Genomic DNA, 22,140 nt, shown 5'->3' on the forward strand with positions numbered 1-22,140 from the left:
CTCACCCTGGAATTCTTCACTTAATCTGTTCAGTTCTGCTTGACTCAGGTTTTACGTCTGAGGCAGACATTTAAAATCATAAATGGATAAATCACAGATACACCTGGATGCATATTTCTCATACATTATGTTTTTTCAAGGGAATTTTTTCCCCAGTAACTCTGCCTACAAGAAACATTCTTATATTGTTGCTGAGTGTTATGTGAGCATGCCAGAAGGCATTCTTTCATTGTCAAACAGCAGCAGGCTGCCATCCTCTCTGCTTCAGTGAGAAGAACACGTCTGCAGCTATGTTGGTGTTTTCTCAGTCCTAAATCGGTGACATTATGCACAAAAGAGTTGCTCATTTGTTAAAGCCGTCTTAATGGATCAGTATGCATCATCTTGGGGTTTTAATATTCTTGAAATATTGTTCATTTTAAAACAGTCATTGGCAAGTGAGGATGTGTTTCTCACAGTTTTTCCATTTTCACTATTTCTTGTTTTGGTATAACTTGGCCTCAATTCATTCTGAAAATCCACAGAGATTTAGACTGAACATACTGTGTATAATTATGTTTGTGACAAATAAAGGTCTTGAATCTTGAATGTCCTTGAAATAGGTGTGGACACTGAGTGTGGACAGACTGACATTACTGTGTTAGTTGATGTGGATTTCTATTGTTATCACAAACTGATTACTATTAAGACTGGCTAATTGGATTTCAGGAAAAGCAGACATACTTTGGAAAATGAACTGGCTCATCAGGTTTATGGTGAGCATGAAACATACTGTATTGTTACCACACAAAACTGCACAGCTTTGGTTTGGTATCTTTCTAAATGAGAGTCAGTGTAACAGTGAAATAACCTTAGATACTCCATACACTGCTATTAACCAGACAACTAGTTCTTGACCTTGTGAACTCATTTTACACACCAAAGTGTTGGCCATATCACACTTTAAACACTGTTTATGTCCACACTTTCACTAGAATTCACATCTACATTTTGATGTACACAGTAGTGTTGCAGATCATCCTGACAAACATGATGAACATGATTTCATCGTTTATTTTGCGGTGCTTTACAGAACAGTAGATGGCTCCCGGAACATTCCACAGCTCCACCGTCAGGCTCCGTACATGAACGCCGTAGATAGACGCAGAGTTAATTTCCGATGCTTTTTCCTACAGCTCTAATTTATTAGATGACAGTTTCACGGGAAGAAAAGAAAGAGGGACGCGGCGCGCGACATCACTCTGATTTCCCGATCTCCCGCTGTCACCTGAATGCGCCGTTTCCACGGTAACAGACAACACCAAGACTACAGGGACGGCGACGACACTGAACAATGTCTTCTCAAGGATCTGTCAGCTGTCAGTCCAAAGAGGAACAGGACTTGTACGAAATGAAAAAAGCAGCTGCTGAGTTTTACCGAGTGAACCGAGTCCCGCAGGAGATAGAGAGAGCTCTGAGCCAACTGCTACTGCAGCAGCCCGAAGACCTGCACGGTTACCTGGTAGGTAGTTATCTGATAGGCTACCTGGAAGGTTACCTTGTAGGTTACCTGGTAGGTAGTTATCTGACAGGCTACCTGGAAGGTTACCTGGTAGGTAGTTATCTGATAGGCTACCTGGAAGGTTACCTGGTAGTTATCTGATAGGCTACCTGGAAGGTTACCTGGTAGGTAGTTATCTGATAGGCTACCTGGTAGGTTACCTTGTAGATTACCTGGTAGGTTACCTGGTATTTATCTGATAGGCTACCTGGTAGGTTACCTTGTAGGTTACCTGGTAAGTTACCTTGTAGGTTACCTGGAAGGTTACCTTGTAGGTTACCTGGTAGGTAGCTATCTGATAGGCTACCTGGTAGGTTACCTTGTAGGTTACCTGGTAGGCTGCTACTAATAGATGGACAACTGTCTCAACTGTCTTCCCATTCTGTACCTTCATATTAGCATTCATTTGGATTATCTCTTAGTTTCTATGACAAATAGTTAGCATTTGGTGCATGAAATAACTCAGAAAGTGTTTGTTTGTCTGAATATGCTTCCTGAATCATTGTTTCCTTTTTTGTGGAAAGTGTTAACTGGTTCATATAATTTCTCCAGGTTTCGCCTTTTTTTTTCCAAACCAAAACAAAGGTGGCAGCAGGGCTGGAGCCAAGAGGTGGCTGGACTTTACCTGTGCTGCCAACCCCTTTAATCAACCACAAACAGCCAGAAAATTATTTTGTAGCCTTTCAAAGATTTTGTATTATTGTCAATGTAAAGTGCATAGACAGCATAGAAATACATCTGTTTGTACATGTAAATAAAGAATCAGTTAATGCTTTTATCAGTTAAATCATGTATAATTAAGGTTTAGTTGTGGAAGGATTACACCTACTGTAGGGGAAACAAGTGGCACAAACTGCTGAACAATGTAATACTGACCCAGAACCTGCAGCCAAAAGAAACTAAAGCCTGGATGGACACAAGGTGATGTCTCAACTAGGTGGATGGTCTGAGCAGATCAAGGACACTTTTGACAACAAACTTTGTCAACAGTTAACAAAACAGTTCATTAGACTGTATATTAGTCCCCTTGTACTTTTACATGGCAGTCTTTCTTGTATAAGCATATTGTAAGAGTGAGTGACCCAAAAAAAATGACTACTTGGCCTACAGCGATTCCCTGTTCCCCCTCACTGTGAGTAATGGTCTCACCAGGCCACTGAACATAAACTGTCCACCACTGGCAACATGCTGGCTACCTGGTTATGAAACAGTTGCAGAATAGGCATAGGCTTGTCTAAGACCAAATAATAGGAGTGTCCCCTTTCCTTTCTTTTCCTCTCTCACTATCACCTGTTAGGAAGCAAGGTAATGGAGAGGGAAGTGAAGCAGAGAAACTGAACAGAGTTGAGCAGCAGTTTTTGTGTGTAATGTAAGGCCAACTCCAACAGACCTGTTCTAAAATAGATGTGTTGGCTGGGTGTAATTAATGGCATGGATAATGGCTCGGTTCAGTTAATAGCTTTATTATAGCTATGCCAGTGAGAGTTCATGCACAATATACCTAAATGGAATACAGCGGTTTATAATATTTTTTGTTCAATCTGTAATTTTTGTGCTATCAAACAACAATCCATCTGCTATGGAAAACATCAGTTCTAATTTTACCACAACATTAATGTTTTATGCAAACTCGGCAGAATGGTTGTCCCGAGGTGACGTCACTAATCAGTATTAGAAATCTCTGATCCTTCGTCATCTGACAAAAGACAGTGGCTTTTATAAGTAAAAAAAGGAAGAAAAATGGATTAAGTACTGCGCATTTGAGCGTCCTTGGCGGATGTGGAGTTTAACAAAATACTTCTTGTACATTGTCCTTGAATATAACTGTACAAAAGAGTTCTGAAACAAGTCTTTAATGATGACACTGTGGCTCAAAGAAGAAAATCACAATGCCGTAAAATTTCTAACTATCAACTGTCCCCTCAGGCAGATTACTTTAAAAACCTCTCTGCACCACCAAGGATCAGCAGACTGAAGGGAAGGGAGGTTTATGATGCAAGCGGACAACTTTCCATTGAAGCAAAGGTCTTCTGTATCGTCTGCAACAACGAAAAGGTAAAATCCATTAGTCACATTCCGCCTTTTTGTCTATAGCCACACATGTTGCCTTTTAAAAATCAGCAGTAGTCCAATATAATTATTCAATCGTTTAACTGTTGCAGTTATAGCTTTCCAATTACAGCCTGGACTCATATTGCTCATATCTTACATGCGCAATAAACACATCACAAAGACTACGATAAATCTGAAAAATCATTTATTCATATGTAGCATACATTAACACTCAGCATGTAAACATTTGACCTATCACATGTGACCCTGCATCCATGGACCCGGCATTCACAACATTTGGCCAATCAGATGAAGCCCCAGCTGGTTGTCAGCTACCCTCAGATTAACTCTTGTCAGTTTGGAGGCAACTGCGAGGTTTGCGAGCGTGAAGGTTGAGGATGGAGAGAAGAGCGAGGAACATTTCAAAATATGTTTTGCTGAGTTTAGAAGGAAGTATTTCATAAGGAGTTGCAGGGGCAATTAGACTGTAATGTCCTTTAGTTATAATGTCTTATTTAAATTAATGTTCTGTTGGATGTGTGGGTTATTCATGTGCAATTAGTTCAAAGAAAGCTTGCTCAAAATAATTTATTTCATTTTTTTATTTAGTTTCAGTGGTTAATCAGTGTGCCCTGTATTCGTTCTGAGTCAGCTGAGATAGACTCCAGCCCCCCCTACAGCCCTACAGAGGATTACGTGGTGTATAATGATGGATGGATGGATTATTCAGTGTTTAGGATCTATGTTAGTAGTGTTAGCATGGCTAATATGCACACTTTAATGTTTTCTTATCGCAAATCATATCATCATTGAAATATCTATCAATATTATTGTGTATTGCACATTTTTGTCACATTGTGCATGCATATATTTTGTTCTGTGGATGCATTCAGCCTAAAGATTCAGCATATGAAGATTTAAAAAGAAATAAGTTGAAGTGACAGTGAGGGGCCTCTTTAGACAAGCAGGAGGCTCTGATGTGAAGAGGCAGCTGGCGGCAAAAACAAAGAATAGAAGGTAGCAATCAGAAAACAGACCATGTCCCATGACCCTTGCCATTTCAGTTTTTTACAGTATCACAAAGGCCACAAAGATGAGATGTGACACCATAAATCGAGGTCATGGTGAGGTCACAGAGGGCCCACACCTTGCGTGCCTGGCCAGTAGGCATGCATCAACGCTTTTGCTGAATAGTGTTCGTAGTGCTACATTGCCATTGTCAGGAACTGCTCCTCAAAGCCACAGACAGACAGTTAAGGATTTAGGATTTGACAACAAAAATCACATCACAGTCGAAATTAAGTTGTTGTCAGATGTGACACCAAAATTTTTACAATGTAACTTTATGTTGGACGACACAGAAACCTGACTTACTAGAGAGTCCAAACCCAGAATAAGAAATTATGTTAGTTTATCTAAAGGAAGTCATAGCATGATGGCACTAGAATGGAATGTCAAGTAAATCTGATCATTTCATCAAATTTCATCATCTCCATAAAAATGGCAGTTGTGAACAAAGCTTTACATACCCCGAGGACCTATAATAAATAGATGAAAGAACCAGAATGCATGATTGATAATTGTAGCAAAGACACATGTGTCACATGCCATCCCATCACAGAAATTTAAGAGCTGTAACAGTCATTGGAAACCACCATTCAAAAGTTGGGGTCACTCAGAAATGTCCTTATTTTTGAAAGAAAGCAGTTTTTTTTCAATGAAGATAACATTAAATTAATCAGAAATACAGTCTAGATATTGTTAATGTGGTAAATGATTATTCTAGCTGGAAATGTCTGATTTTTAATATCTCCATAGGGGTACAGAGGAACATTTCCAGCAACCATCACTCCTGTGTTCTAATGCTACATTGTGTTAGCTAGTGGTGTTGAAAGGCTAACTGATGATTAGAAAACCCTTGTGCAGTTATGTTAGCACATGAATAAAAATGTGAGTTTTCATGGAAAACATGAAATTGTCTGGGTGACCCCAAACTTTTCAAAGTTAGTGTAGATGTAGTGTATGTAAACTTTTGCTCATGAAGAAGCAGCATATTAGTCAAAGACCAAATAGTCCAAGGCACACTGAATGTTGACCATGTATATGGCAGATGGCCCCAAGCCTTTGCTACAAGTCTTGTCCTAAAGTTTCCTGTAATGGAACAGTAATGAAGAAATGATCTCAAAAATCTTCAAATGATGCTTAGATGTCCTATCAAATGTCCTATCATCTTGATTTGGTGCCATTTTCTGATTTTGTTTCTAATTAGGATTCATTTTCAGCAGAAATGATGTAGATAGGGAGTAATTAGTTGAAGATAGCAGATATTAACTCATGCTCTCCCCCTACAACCACACTGCTGGCTGCAGGGCACGCAGACACAACTGTGTTAGTAGAGCAGTTGATGGTTAAATGATTTGACTTGTCATGGTCTGAGCTCCAGGTTTATTTTGGGACAGTATATATAAAATGATCAATCTGTTATGCTTCTGCACAAACACACTGTTAGTCAAAACATATGTATGTAATGTTAGGATTACCTTCTGGAGCACAAGATGTTGAGTATGGTGGGACCTTTCACCAATCAACCATGTTACTCAAAAACTGTGACAACATGTTGGTAACTAGCTTGTTGTTAAACTTTTACCCTCTCTTGTTGTTCAGAGTATGTCCTCAGCTGCTGTCTCCAGCCACTTTGCACCCACAGAGACTTCACTAGACTGGAAAGCTAAGAGTCAGGAGAGGGTCGATCATGTGATGACTGCTGTCCAGTGGATCAATGAACCCCTGAACAGCATGCTGAAGGACCAAAACCCCTGCGCCCAATCAGAAATTGACCATATGCTCAGGTATTGTGTGTGTTTTACAAGGTAATGTGAAGGGTTACATCTCTGGAAGTAGACTGAAGCAAAAATAAAAAGGTTCACAGACCATAGATTTTTCCATCTATAGATACTCCACAGATCAAATTGAGATATTGGTGCCTCTTTTTTAAAAAATTAATTATCATTGTATATTTCATATTTATCCACTTATGCTATCAGTGGTAAATGGCCCACAATTATAAAGCACTTTCAAGCTTAGCTATGTTTTCACAAAGCATAATAATGTACAATGTTTCTCATTCACCCAAATTCAACAAAATGCCCACTAGAAAAGTTGAAATTCCAAAATTCACGACCTAAGTTATTCTACCTCACAGCTGTTCATCTCAATCGGAAAGTGATTCCACTACATTATAACCTGCAAAATATACAAGCAAACAAACAGAATGCATAAATACGTAGCGCCATTTTTGTGCATTAAGATCCAACCGGGTCACATGTAGGTCACTTGAGTGCTAACCTCCTGGAGCGGGGTCATGTAGAGGTTAATACTTTGCTCTGTTTTGCCTATTGTCACAGCCTATCATATCATCATGATGCACTGAGCGCCTCTTACTGGCTGCTTTTGCATTATGTCTTATGACACAATAGAAAGCTTAACGAGTTATATGCATCAGAATGGCTTTGGGGTGGAGAGGATGGTGACATACTTATCTTGCACTGCATAGATACATACTATACGCTGTGTATATGCAGGCTGCATTGTTGAGAAGAAGTGAGCGAGATTAAATTGACAGCTAAATGATGTTGACAGCTTTCAAATGAAAGGCTTAGTTAATATTAGTCACTGATGTCAACACGTCTTAATAGAGACCTGATTAGATTCACAACAAAACACAGATGGACAGACGTGAACACATAGAAACAGTATCAGAAACAACCACTCATTTCTTTTTTTTTTTTAAAAGGTATTTTTTTTTTGTCCGTTATTGATAGGACAGCAGTGAGAGAGAGACAGGAAAGTGGGGAGAAGAATAGGGGAAGGACCTACAGCTAAGGGCCATGAGCTGGATTCTAACTCATGACCACTGCATCGGGGACTATAGCCCCTGTTCAACCTGTTGAGCCACCAGGACGCTCCACATATTTGTAAAAAGATCCAAATCTTAAAGTTTAAATTCATCCAGTGGTGCCTTTGTAATTTATTTCAGTTATATGGAAGCAAAGCATTGGAAGTAAACGTGAAGAAACGTGACATGCGGAACCAGACATTAGTAAACTCAAATGAATTAAAATTAGGTGTGCAGCACTCTTATTGTTGCTGGTAGAGACCAGTCTATTTTGTCATAGCACACAGTGATTGGGGGAGTATTTATCTCTTTGAATGAAAGACAGGGTGCACAAGTAAACTACGTCAAGTTGTATTAAGATGGAACAAACAGCATGAAAGTACAGGTTTTTGCCCAAAGAGGTTCGCTCAAATATCAGCCTTATCTCGAGCGTCTTGTTTTCATGACACTGAATTTTAATTTTGTGCTCTGTAAATGCGTAGCAGTTTCTTTATGGCTCGCTACCTGGAAGAGAAGACCCGGAACAGGGAGAACAGTTGTTCACCCAGTGAGCCTGAGGTGGTGGCTCCTTCTCCAACACCAATGCAGACTAAAGATAAGAAGAGTGCTGAAAAAGATAAGAAGAGTGCTGAAAAAGGTAGGGAAGTGGCTCGTCTACTGGTACCAATACGATGGTGTCCCCAGTTATAACATCTTGCACCACTAGCCAAATACTGGGTTCAGTATTTGACTTGTGATGTAAGAGAGTGAATGTAAGTTCTAAGGGTCACTGTATTTGTATTGTATTTTCTGACAGACCGATCTGTCAGAAAATATAGAAGAAGAATTCTTTGAACAGTTTTCTTGATAAAATGGAGGATTTGTATTTATATACATAACAAATCATGCAGTTTCATGAAGTTGACATGGCCAGTCTGAGATTATGTGAACAGATGGAAGTCACTGACACACGCTGTAACCACAGAAGGATCATGTCAAGTCATGATGCCGAACAACCATCCACCAAATATTTTAAAAATTGTGTGCAAGTACACAGTGTGCTTGTGCTGTTTTAAGAGCAAATAGTGCTAACATCAAACACTGATCGAGAGTTCATTTCAGTTTACTGTACTTTATATAAAGTTGCTTGTTAATCATCTGTTGCAGATGGTACTGAAGATGGATTAGAATGTAAATGTCTAATGTGCCACACACATTCTATACAACTATATAGACCAATCAGGTACAACATAATGTTATGCAGATCTCTTCGTGCCACCAAAACAGGTCAAACCTGTCAATTTCTGAACTCCACAGACTTTTGAAGGCGTCTGTCTGTCAAACCATTCTTTAACAATGTTTGCAGTGTAGCAGGAAGCATTGTCCCGCTGAAAGAGGCCATAGAGGGGTGTACGTGGTCTACAGTGATGTTTAGGTAGGAGCTACACTACCGTTCAAAAATTAGAGGTCACCCAGACAATTTTAAAACTCACTTTTATTCATGTGCTAACATAACTGCACAAAAGTTTTCTAATCATCAGTTAGCCTTTCAACACCATTAGCTAGCACAATGTAGCATTAGAACACAGGAGTGATGGTTGCTGGAAATGTTCCTCTGTACCTCTATGGAGATATTCCATTAAAAATCAGCCGTTTCCAGCTAGAATAGTCATTTACCACATTAACGATGTCTAGACTGTATTTCTGATTCATGTAATGTTATATTTATTGAAAAAAACTGCTTTTCTTTCAAAAATAAGGATATTTCTAAGTGACCCCAAACTTTTGAATTATAGTGCACGTCAAAGTAACATACAAATGAATGCAGGAACTGAGATTTTTCAATAAAACACTGCTCAGAGCATCACACTGCCTCTGCAGTGCACCCCTATGCCATCGTTTCCCCAGATAAGTGACACTCATGTACCCGGTTGTCTCCATGGGGGGCAGCTGTGGCTCAGGTGGTAGAGCGGGTCGTCCAATGATCGAAGGGTTGGTGGTTCGGTTCCCGCTCTGTCCTAGTCATGTGCTGTTGTGTCCTTGGGCAAGACACTTTACCCACCTTGCCTCCAGTGCAGCTACTCACACTGGTGTATGAATGTTGGTGGTGGTCGGAGGGGCCGTAGTCGCGGATTGGCAGCCACGCTTCTGTCGGTCTGCCCCAGGGCAGCTGTGGCTACAAATGTAGTTTATCACCACCAGAGTGAGAATGTGTGAGTATGCCTTAATAGAAAAGCGCTATATAAATCTAATCCATTATTATTATGGTGTAAATGAAAATGTGATTCATCAGACCAGGCCAACTTTCATTGCTCCATAGCCCAGTTCTGATGCTCACATGCCCACAGTAGGTGCTTTCAGCCATGGACAGGAGTCAGCATGGAGATTGTGACCGGTCTGCGGCTGCACAGTCAAATACACAGCAGGCTGCATGCTGTCCGATTCCACAGAAGAGTTACTGCGGGTCAAATTGCTGCTCATTTAAGTTCCTCTTTAGAAGGGCGTTACCTAAATCCAAAATCCTCTCCTTCTGATTCCTGACTGTCACACTGCTGTGGGTTTGAGTTTGTAACTTTTGAATGTTCTAGTTTGTAACTTTTGAACTTTAAAATGTTTTGTTTACATTTCAGTCAAAAAGAGGAACATCACAGAGAAGCCATTTGTCCCAGCAGAACCGTCAGAACCAGTTCTACATGGGAGCTTGGCCATAGGCTCTCTGTCTCTGGCTGTGGTCAAAACTGGGGCACAAATCCAGGGCATCCCTCTCTACAAATACATAGCAGTTCTGACAGGCCGAGAGGTTTGACCGCACATGCACAAACACACATTTACACAAACACTACATTGTGAGCAATGACGTCTTAAATATTTTTGTTCAGGTTCCAACGCAGTTTCACATCCCTGTCTCCTTGGTAACATTGCTGAGCTGTGGGAAGACTTCGCCAGGAAAACTGAATTTACTGAAGGAAGTCATCCTAATCCCCAAAATGGGACAACAAGTCAAACAAGTAATTACCACTGTTCAGCCATATCTCTGTGCAGTGGTTACATTTTCTTTTGTCGCTGACTTCTTAACGCTGACAGTTGGAACAGACTTGTTCACAGTTTAAGTTGGTGTGCAATTATTTGTTTCTTTTGTTGTTATTATGATGTGGCATAATATTGGTGTGGCACCATGGTTCTTCTGGATTTTTCCTTTTTCACTGTAGCGTCTCTAAAATGTACTGAGCTGTGAACTTCTTCAACAGATCATCACAATGACCCTTGAGTTACAGAAGGAGATGATGAGAATAATGAACTCTTCAACAAAAGCTGGGGTGAGGGACATTACAATTTATTAACTGTAAGAATAGGAATTGAGTTCACACAACCTTTCTGAGAGCAGAGAAGGTAAAAAGTGGAGGCAGAATTCAAAGCCTTTTCTGTTACTGAGCTTTCCTAAAAGAGATATACATAAAAGAAGACTTCTATTCGATTTTCATGGCTATTCTTCAAATTAATGCATGCCGTCCTGGAGGTATGTTGAAATGCTTATTGAAGCATTCAGTACTTTCCCTATTTACCATTCAACCCTTTCTGCAGCATTTCTGTTATATACACAGAAATACCTTTCCATCGTGCAGTGACACTTAGAATTTGCATTCATAACATGAACAGCAAGTGGAAAACCGCTGCCATGAAGCAGTGTACGTGGTCTGCAACAATGTTTAGGTAGGTGGTACGTGTCAAAGTAGTATCTCCTTCAGTGCCAGGACCCAAGGTTAGCAGAGTGTGAGAGGAACACACTTGGCTTCTAATAACCTTGCAATGACTACTGTCTCATTCAGACCTATAGTATGAATATATACCTATCGATTGTCGTTCATGCTTAGCTTTGGCTAAGTTACTTTTCAGCTGACATATCCAAAGACCAGATCAGTGTATGTTGATGTTTTCACTACAGTTGGATATGGAAAAGCACAATACCTAGCTGTGACTGACAGGACGAACCCTCTGTTTGCTCCAAGGCACTGCAGGCCATTGCATGCGACAGCGGAGCGCTGACTGTGAGCTATGAGCGGCCCGAGCAGCCTCTGGACCTGATCACTGAAGCCTGCCGTAATCTTGAACTTACCCTGGGAACAGATTTTCATTTAGCAGTGAACTGTGCTGCTCCTGAACTAATGGATTATGTAAGTTGACAAAAGATGGTGAAACACTTCCTGTTAGACAAGGTGTTGAGAGTCCTGGTTGAGGGCACAGCTAAAGACTATTTACGTGCATATATGGAATAGCCACAGTGGACAAAGAAACAACAGGCAGTGGAGAAGGTTTATTTTCTGCTTCTTCTTTACCTTTCAGACTAGAGGGAAATATGAGGTTGCAACAGGAGTTCTGAAGAGCCCAGATGAGTTAGTGGACATGTATCAAACCCTCATCTGTAAATACCCTGCAATGGTGGCTTTAATCGATCCATTTAGGAGAGAGGTAAGTTCAGTGCATATTATTACTCCACCAAGGAACGGCGGAGTTATGTGACGATCGGCAAACATTTGTCTGTCTGTTTGTCCGTCTGTTTGTCTGTCTGTTAGCAACATTACTCAAAAAAGGACCAAGAGATTTAGATGAAACTTTCAGTGAAGGTCAGAAATGACACAAGGACTGCTTATAGCCTGGATCCATGGATTGGTTAAAGATTTCTGTATCAGTGTGAAATAGTGGCACACTCTAACTATGACAAGTGAACACTACGTCAGCTGCCTCCTGACGATCACATGATTGCAGTCCTTCTATAAATCGACTGCTGCTGACTTACTGGGACTTATCCGTCAGCAAAGATACAAGGAATAATTGAATAAATTGTGGGTATGTTTCAGAGTCCCATCATTTCCTGCCACCCGCTACATATTTAGGTCACGCGATTTGGTGTCCATACATAACGTAAACATGCATAACACACACCTGTGCTCAGCACAAGGTCATTTTGTTTGTGGGTACATCTATGTTAAATGGCCACATTCTATGTTGCCATGATTTCTGTCACAATTTTTTGGGGATTTCAGCCGTCTGAGCAGCCTTGGTGGAGTATTGTGCTCTCTGAGGGCTTTTCTTGTTCATTTATCAATATTTCTAAACTTACGTACGTAGACAGGATTATTTATATAGTGCCTTTGTCCTATGTTTACTCTTCGGTTTCCTCACCCATCAATGTGTTAATCCATTTCTCAATGCTTTTTGATTTCCATCCTGCATGTGGGCCCTGTGGTTTCTACTGAAGATGTAAACCTTGAGTTTAAAAGTAGCTCATAAGTTCACTTTCATTTTTAAAAATTCTCAGTAATTTGCTGAAACAGTTGGTCACTGCAACAGAGTCAAATATGAGTAGTAGTGCATTTGTTGGGGACTATTTCCAGTCCTCATGAGGTTGTAATAACTGCTGAACCTGAGAAAACTCACTTGCAACCAGAAAGTCAACATGTAACAGGCTAGCTTAAAAGCATCTGCTGCCATGGTTACAGATACAGGCGTACAAATCCTCCTTCTGACAGTTCTAGGATCGTCTGTCACAGGTCATGTTCTATCAGAAATAGACAGTTAACAAACATTAACGCTTTATATTATACACATTTTTTCATGATTTACTGTATGTATCTCTGATGTTAATTTGTGTATATGCTTATGAATGACCATTTGAACAGTATTATCTTCGCTTTGATGAATATCCTTGTTTCCTGTATGTGTATTTGTGCTCTGTCAGGACACAGACCAGTGGGAGAAGCTGAGTAAAGTGACTGGACACTCATGTTTGTTGATCTCTGACATCACCTACAAGTCACAGGCCCCACCCCTTCCGGGAGTCAGAGGTCTTATCTTAAAACATGTCAATGAGACAACAGTCAGTGACTTGATCTGTATCGCATCAAAGCACAAAGGTAACGTGAAGAAAAGAAGATCTAGAATCAATGCTGGTGGGAAAAGCTAGTAGTCACAATTCCTGTCCAAACCCTGTGTGTTTAAAAAGAAGAGAACAAAAAAGATAACGAAAAAGAAAAGAAATTAAGCATATTTGAATCGTAAACCACAATCAGGAGCAGGTGGTGGTGTCAGGAAATAACAAGTGTGTAAGGCAAACCATTTGAACTTTTAACAGCTGGACTGGATATGTTTAGCAAACATCCACAGTATCATTCCTTCAGTCACTTTCACTGTTCATGTGCATGGGGTTTCTAATTCCAGAAATCTGCAATTCAGCTGCAGATAACCACAATGTGAAGTGCAGGTATCTGGAGCTGTATTCTGCCTAGTTATACCCTGACAGAAAAAGTGCATGAATTTCATGTCACCGCATGTTGAAACACAGTGGGGAACATGTGAAACACGTGGTGCCATATAGACCACATGTGGAAAACATGTCAGTATGGAATATAATATGTAAAACACATGTTGTATAATGTGGTACTGTGTCACAAATATGACATGCACTACTGACACTTAGAAACGTCCTTATTTTCGAAATAAAAGCAGCTTTTGAATATAACATTAAATGAATCAGAAATACAGTCTGGACATTATTAATTTGGTAAATGTCTATTCTAGCTGATTTTTAATGGAATATCTGCATAGGGGTACAGAGGAACATTTCCAGCAACCATCACTCCTGTGTTCTAATGCTACATTTTGTTAGCTAATGGTGTTGAAAGGCTAACTGATGATTAGAAAACCCTTGTGCAATTATGTTAGCACATGAATAAAAGTGTGAGTTTTCATGGAAAACATGAAATTGTCAGTGACCCCAAACCTTTGAACGGTAGTATATTTAACTGCAGTAATGTGTAAAGCATTTCTCCAGGTGCAACAGTTCAAAGGTAGAACAGGGAAATTTAACTGAAGAGGGGGGAGGCTTGCATTCACCTCTCTCCTGCGGCTGCGGTTGTGACTGGCGTCTTTCCTTCTGCATGAGCCATGGAAAGTGTTGGTCCAGTGGCTCAACACTCTGTGTAACTCATCACAAGTTCAGGATTCAAGCCCCAGTGGGTTTTACATAAGAATACACATAGGTTTCACACATGTAAGTGTTCCAAAAACACGTTTCCCATGCAATATTATATTTGTGATTTTAACATGTTTGCAATCATTAAATTTCACACATGGGCCTGTCTATCTATACATGTGAATGTACACGTGATTTTTCTGTGAGGGTAATTTCAGTTTCAAAAACCTATAGTTTAAGTCTGACTAGTCATAATTCTTGTACAAAATATCATTAATCCCCCTCAATTCAACATATCTATAATGTCCTTTAGTCAGAATAATGTGTTAGATTTTGTACCTTGAAGTGAAATTCTGCTTTTTAAAATGTAATACAGATATCTTGAACTACAGGTTTGGCATTGAAAAATGACATTGCAGATATCCTTTTATTTTTTATTTTATTTTATTATCCCTTATTAATCCCACGAGGGGAAATTCTGATTTTCGCATATCTCCCCAACTGGGGGAATCAGAGCGACGGGTCAGCCACAGTACAGCACCCCCTGGAGCAGGAAGGGTTAAGGGCCTTGCTCAAGGGCCCAACAGTGGCCTCATTGGGCTTTGAACCTCTGATCAGTAGTCCAGAGACTTAACCGTTGTGCCACCACTGCCCATCACTATCCATCACATCACTATCCGTAGTGACATTAGAAGTTAAAGGAGGCAGTTTGCTTTTCAAACCTACCATGGTACTGTAACTGTAACCACATGTAACAAGTTGTTTTAACACCATGTCAGAGCAGCCTGGGAAATACGTTGTAGAAGGTTTCAATCACAAGTCTCTAAAGAACAAAGCTATCTTCTTCATAGACTCCTTTCAAAAATAGCTATTTCATTGTCTAATGACCTTATCCATCGTTACAATTTTTTTTAAAAAACAGCAGTATGTTTAATGAAAATAATAGAAATAATAAAACCTAACAGTTTGGATCTTTATCAAGTTGGAATATTCCTCTTCTGCTAATCTTCTGCAGACTCCACATGCATTCATGGTGGAAAGTCTCAAGCAACTGCCTGTCATTTTTCAGAGCTGGATTGTGAAAATAGTCCACTATCTGATTCATGGCACTATATCTTGTTTTATACTTTCTGACTACAGCTGTTACTGTGTTTCCATTGATATTTAGTTGCTAATCGATCTTCCAGTCTTTGTAAAGTCTTACAATCAGATTGAGTTCCTCTGGGAATTCTTTTCCATATGGAGCCATGATGCAGACAGGCAGATAGACATGGCCTGTTGGTTCAAAACTGGGAGAGTTCTGGTGTTCACAGCTCATTATGTAATCATGTTCATGAAATCACAGATGTACTGAATTTAGTTTTTTTTTGTGGAAGTTCAGTGAGGTTTGAGAGTGCATGAGGAGGCAGACACAGAGAGACACACCAGAGACTCAGATGACATAGGCTGCAAATAAAGTTTACTGATATCAGGAGAAGTGACACCGACAGAGCAGCAGTACATGCAAGCAATGCCAGCTTCAGTTCTCAGTATTCTCTCTGATCTTTGGGGAGATATTGTAGTTGGGAGAAGGGTCGGATTTAGATTACAGACCACTATGGGGACAACTAGTCTGCTTAGTCACATCAGAATAGACACTATCTAACCTTGGCCAGAGCAGAGAGTCCTGGCATATCCTACACCATCTGCCTGTCGGAAGATAATTTGGGATAATATCAGCTAACAGCTCAAAGGAAATACCTCAGGAAGGAAAAAGAGTAATTTTTCCTTCACAGTTTTAGTGATCACAGGTTTTCTAATTTGTGTATCAGTGATCACAGTAAAATGACACAGAATCGTCGACATTAGGTGATAATACCCAGAGGCGTATTCAGTTCTGTTCTATACTGTACAAAAAACCCCCACAGAACTCAGATTATTCACCGTCTAGCCCCATCTTTCAAGTACAAGAAAATTGTTAAATACTTTGTTTCCGTTCTTGTATTTGCTCACAACCCAGCCAAACTCATGACATTTTGAAGTGTGGGTTGTCGTGTTCACATTACTCTTTTCTTTCTTCCCTACACAGGTCAGAGAATCATCTGATATGGCACCGACTACAGCATAACAACTTGCTGTATAGCTAGATTTATTAAAAAAAACTATGCTCTGATCAAAAACACCAACCAGCAATAAGGATTTCGTTGCAAGAACTAATGACCCTCTAGTAAACACACACATGAACATTTAATCCTAAAAGATCAAGATGCAGCACATAAGGAGGAGGTGGGTGGTGGAGGGCACTGCAGCAGCTCACAGCGTTGACATGAAGGTTTCAGCAGAGGTGAAGTGTGTAGTAAACCTGCATGAAGTAGTCAACTGCTGGTGAACAGCTGATAAGGAAGCAGCTGATGCTTACTGAAGTGCCTGAACAGATGCTGTCTCAATAAATTATTAAGACCTGCTTTATGAGCCTGTAAAATACTGGTTCTATGGTGGATTGTGATCAAACTGTGTGTGTCTTCACTCGTTGATCTGCAGGTTCAGTGCTGATGGGAACAACGAGCAGTGAGCCCTGCAATGATGACTCTTTGTCCGATATCGTAAGTCTTATTCCTTCTCTTTTATTCTGTGTTTTTAGATCATCTTTTTACTACATCCTTCTGTTTACTGGCCTCATTCCAAAGCAGCACTTATCTGTATAAGGATGTCTTGTGTGGACTGAGAGTCACAAACCATCTAAAATTTGTTTTAGGTGGTGTAGTGATACTGTCAAAAGATTCATTTGTAATTGTGTGCTTTCATCACAACAAAGTCAGAACACTCAATGCAGCAATTAGCAAAAAATAAATTAACACGATCTAAATATGAATAGATAGTTCTTATTTATATCATAAGTAAACCAAAACAGTGTTCTATTTTATTACTCTTAATATCCGTGTTGATTCACAAGTAATATGGATATAAATTATGTATATCAGAGAAATGAACAGATTAATTCAGGGGTGTCAAACATTCGGCCGACGGGCCAAAACTGGCCCTCCAGAGGAATCAATCCGGCCCTCAAATTGTAAAATTTGCAGAGAAGACATTAACTGCAATTTGTAAATTTGTAAAACTATAAATTGAAAATAGTTTCGAGACCATGACAAGTTGTTTTAATCATAAAATACTAGATTGCTCGTTTGTCGTTTTGTGTCTCATTTTTGGGATGTTTTGTCTTGTTTTTGTTGTTTATTGTCTTCTTTGTCTGACTTTTGTTGTTCATCTCATGCTTTTGTCATTTTTTCGTTTTTGTAGTTTTGTGTTTCTTTTGTCTCGCTTGTTTTTTGTCTTGTTTTTGTCACTGTGTTTTGCTTTATTTGTTCTTTTGTGTAGCGTTTTTGTCATTTTGTGTTTTTTTTGTCTCGCTTGCATTGTTTGTCTATTTTTGGGTCATTTTGTTTCTCACTTTTGTCAGTTTTTGTCTCATGTTTTTGTCGCTTTGTTTCTCGTTTTGTTTAGCATGTTTTCTTGGTTATTTATAGGTTCTTATGTAATGATTTTAATGGTACGGCCCTTTGAGATGAGAATGAATGAATGTGGCCCCTGAACTAAAATGTGTATGACACCCCTGGACTAATTAATAATTCATGAACGTAATCACTCCTGTATACCAATCAAACCAGGGAGCCCAATAATTGAAGAACCTTGTAATCCAGCCTACAAATTTTTGCTGTGTTTATTTCCACGTGACACACATACACATCCTCCACCCCTTCAAACTGCCGGTCTCCTTAAACAACTCTGATTGGATACAGTGTGTTCCTCCTACCTGTTGTCAGTTTCACCAACTGACTAAATCCAGCAGTAAACTCATCAGCGTAACCGTGGAGACAGTGTCCATGTCTCCGCCTCTCCTCATCACCAAGTTGTGTTTCAGTGTGCTGCTGCTCTTCTTCTTCTTCTTCCTCAGGCTGTAGGTCTAGGCCTGGACTATGTCATACTGGGAGGTCTGAGCGGTGCTCAGAGGATGCTTAAATACAACCGGCTGATTTCTATAGAAGAAGAACTGGCCCAACAGGGAATCCTGGGTAGGTTTTTTTTTTTTTTTTTAAATACTACTCCCTTGTCTCTTTTTTAAAAAGCTGGATGAAGAAAATGGAGGCCAGACAAAGCCAGACAGAGAGAGAGAGAGATAGAGAGAGATAGAGAGAGGTAGTAATGCCTGAGCTCAAGAACACATCTCTCTCTCAGTGCTGGATGTGAAAAGAAACTGTGTGAGGAATTATACAAATGTGTATTTGTGTGTGTGAGGGGAAGAATAAAAAAACCCCTACCTTGGATCTGTTAATTGGCCACCTAATTGCACACAAGGACAAATACTTCCCCATCCATCATTCCCAAAAAAAAAGCAGATAGGGACACCAGAGGGTTAATGAGAGATGAGTACACGTCTGTGTGCAATCAGCTGCCATCAGCCAGATTTATTCAGCATGTTTATCTGTGTTTAATGTTTGTGTTGATACTGCATGCTGAAGCCCAGAGTGGCCTGAGGTGGACTGAAAGGCTCAGCATGCTTTAGCTGCAACAGCATGAACGTGATTTCATTTCAGTTATTGCAAATGTCCAGCTTTCGTGCATTCACTTTTTTTTTTTTTTTTTAAATTTGTCTCATCCACAGTCTCTAAAGAGAAGCACCCCCCTCCACTGCTTCATGGAAAAACACAGGAGCAGAACAGAGAAAACAGTCTGAAGGAACACAGCTCGCAGCTTGTCTGATTTGAACAAGCCTTCAAATGTGTGTCAGTGCTACCACATCAGATTAATCTAGTGTTACCATTCTGTTTTATTTTATAACTGTGGTAAAAAAAAAAAAAAAAAAATCAATCTCAAGCTTTTCAGAGAGAGGCTAAGTGGCCAGACATGACCTTCAGTAAAGCAGTTTTTAAACCACCCCAAACATCTTGTCGCCACTTCAGGTATATAGAAGCCATATTAGCAGGTGCTCTGCCTCCTTCTACAAACACAGGTCTGCTTTCAGGTCACATTCAATCATCTGCACAAAATTCTCTCAACACAGCAGCACTCACAAGCCTTCAACAATCACTATGTGGTGAACAGACGAGATGCACTGGTGGAGGTCAGTGTTCTATGTGACAACAATATATGAATACCGTTTGTATCTTATTTACACATTTCAGTCAAAAAAAAGACATTCAGTTTCTAACAGGTTCAAATGTGTATCGTCAAATTATCGAGTATACTTATTTTTTCACATTTAATTCACATCGTACTGACGGGTCTGCCCTTGGCCTTCTTTGTAATCACTGAGAAAATCCTCTGAAACTACATCTAGGTTAGTGATTTCCACCTGAAGACAAAGCCATGCCAACACTGGACCCTTTCTCACACTTCATCAGAAATGTGTTTTCTACTTCGCTGTTCTGTCATGTATTTCACAGAGGAGCAAGCACTATTATCTTACAACACCAATTTGCTGTTCTGACCCCGACTTGACTGGACTCATCTAGAATACGAGGCAGTAAAAAATTCCATTGAATACAAAAATATATTAGCTCTAAAAGACACCCATCACACTCATTCATCATTTTCAAGAAGAACTGGAAGACATTAGACCATTGTGGAAATGCTGCACCTAAGCCTGAAATTATCCCCGGATTTATAATGATTCTGCCTTTGAACAATGGGTTTCTTCTTGCCGGAAACCACATAAACAAGTGACAAAAGACAATCCTACTAAAAATGTAATGTTCAAAATGATTCATACTTTCTCAGCAATCCATGACGAAGCCTTTATTTTCCACCACATCAATCAAACAGTTCCTATAATTGCTAACAGTCTTCCTGCATGTCTCCACTGGGATTTGGTTCTGCTAGTCGTTGTGAGGCTCTCCATGTCCATGAAGTTGTTGGTTCTTGATGGGATTCAGACCTGGACTCTTGTACTTTAGTGTCTTTCCTCGTCTTGTGTGCAGCCATAGCGTCTTTGTCAGTGATGGATCCTAACAGCAGATTGAATTTGACTAGGAAATGACTCGACAACTACTACATCAGCTGTTCTAACAGAATGCTAGAAATGAGCAAGACCAGCATGTTGCATATTCACAAAAATCTGACACAATTTCAAGTGGTCTGTATATTTTTGTTAATTTATTTAACATTTCTGACACAATATCTTCCTTTTTTTGTCACTTGGTTATGTGATTTTGAGCCAGAAGAAATCAAATAAAATCAAAGAAGGTGAAATAAATCTTCTCTATAAATCAAAATTTAGCACAGGTAGAAATAATTTGGGGAACAATTCAAACATTATATTAGCATATTAGAGTGTGACAGAATTCAAATCGTTTTTAAGTCATTGTGCTCATTTGGCCAGTGGAAGCTGTGCTTTAATAAAACAGGCTATGAAAGGGCTGTAAGAAGCCGTGGGAGGATAAATGCCAGCGAACACACCCACCCACACACAGCTGTGACAGTGTTGTCCAACAAAGCCTGTCTCCTGTCTGTGCGGAATGCGTGAGGAAAAGGCCCCTTCATAACTGGTCAGCACCTTTGCTGACCCCTCTTGTAGCTCCTCAGTTTGTGGAGGAAGTGATTCTGTCAGTGTGGAACAACAGGAAAAGAGAGGCCGGCAGCAGCATCTCCCTGTCCTGTAGCACTGAAAAAAAAAAGGCTGCCTGTATACAGGCGGGGAAGTGGAGGCGCTTCACGAGTGCTTTGTGTAGCAGACGTACAGCTGCATCTGTGGGCCTGTCAAGCGAGTTTTCCCTAATTCAAAGCTCTTTGCTGTGAAACAGACAACAGACCCTGCTCACACTGCAACTGTCCTGTTGAACTTTTTAAGGTTGCAAATGAAAATGTAGACCGAATTACACTTACAGGAGGATTAATTCAGTCAAAACAGAAAACAAGAATGGATTAACAACTAGGGAAAATGGGCAACTGACTCCCCACAGACTCCAACAGCCCATAATATTTTTACTGCGTAACGGAATTAATCACAAATTTTCCATCTTATGGTCCTGGACTTATGGTGGAGTAATAACAACCAGTTTTAAGATCATTTTTAATATTTTTCTGCAGCTAACATAATGAAACGTGATTGAATAGTGGGTTCAGAAGGGCCCAAACAGTTTGTCTGTTACATGTGGCCCCACTGCGGGTACTTTTCAGGTGCGTTGTTAAACATTTATTTAGTTTTTCTTTTGAACAACAATTCAACTAAACTCATTATAGTTTATATGTTCCTTTTATTTTTTAGATGACTTATAAGTTACAGCAGCTCCAAATTTAATGTGTGTTTTAATGCCCGGCAAATAAATGAAATGACAAATGTCCTGCAGTTGTTAACTCTTCCAGTTGCATTCTGTTTGGCTTCTTGGCAGCTCACACTCAGTGTTGCTGTAAATGTCAGCTAGTGAAGACAACCTCTAATCAATGACACGTGCAGACACAAACTGAGGCTGGACACACAGCAGAGTCTCAACAGTGGCTCCCTGGCAGGCAATTACTGTGTTTGGGAAAATAAATGAAATGACTAACAAAATAGGTCAAATTAAGTGTTTCCTAGACACACTAAAAGGACCCCTGTAATTGCTGGTCCCTGAAGGGACGAAAATACAAAAACAACAAAACATTATATTGTATCGGCCTGATGACGAGGGAAGAGACGGAGCACGGAGAAGGGACTGTGACTGCGGACAAGAGGCCGAGGGAAGAAAA

General features: G+C 39.9%; 1 protein-coding gene across 2 annotated transcripts; it reads left to right on the forward strand.

Moving 5' to 3' along the window:
• The first annotated feature begins 1,253 nt into the window (after window positions 1–1,253).
• eno4 (enolase 4) lies at window positions 1,254–21,755 on the forward strand. 2 transcript variants are annotated; one of them, XM_023296670.3, is made up of 13 exons: window positions 1,254–1,501; window positions 3,467–3,595; window positions 6,257–6,441; window positions 7,970–8,124; window positions 10,097–10,266; window positions 10,346–10,474; window positions 10,715–10,783; window positions 11,474–11,638; window positions 11,808–11,933; window positions 13,204–13,378; window positions 16,957–17,018; window positions 18,371–18,488; window positions 19,079–21,755. In XM_023296670.3, exons 1-13 carry the CDS (start codon window positions 1,334–1,336, stop codon window positions 19,174–19,176), a joined length of 1,749 nt encoding a protein of 582 aa, XP_023152438.2. In that variant the 5' UTR covers window positions 1,254–1,333; the 3' UTR covers window positions 19,177–21,755. The 2 variants fall into 2 exon arrangements, with proteins under 2 accessions (XP_023152438.2, XP_054874688.1); XM_055018713.1 differs by having other exon boundaries at window positions 7,973–8,124.
• Window positions 21,756–22,140: the final 385 nt, after the last annotated feature.

Source organism: Amphiprion ocellaris, chromosome 16, assembly GCF_022539595.1.
Source record: "Amphiprion ocellaris isolate individual 3 ecotype Okinawa chromosome 16, ASM2253959v1, whole genome shotgun sequence".
NCBI classification, from domain to species: Eukaryota; Metazoa; Chordata; class Actinopteri; family Pomacentridae; genus Amphiprion; species Amphiprion ocellaris.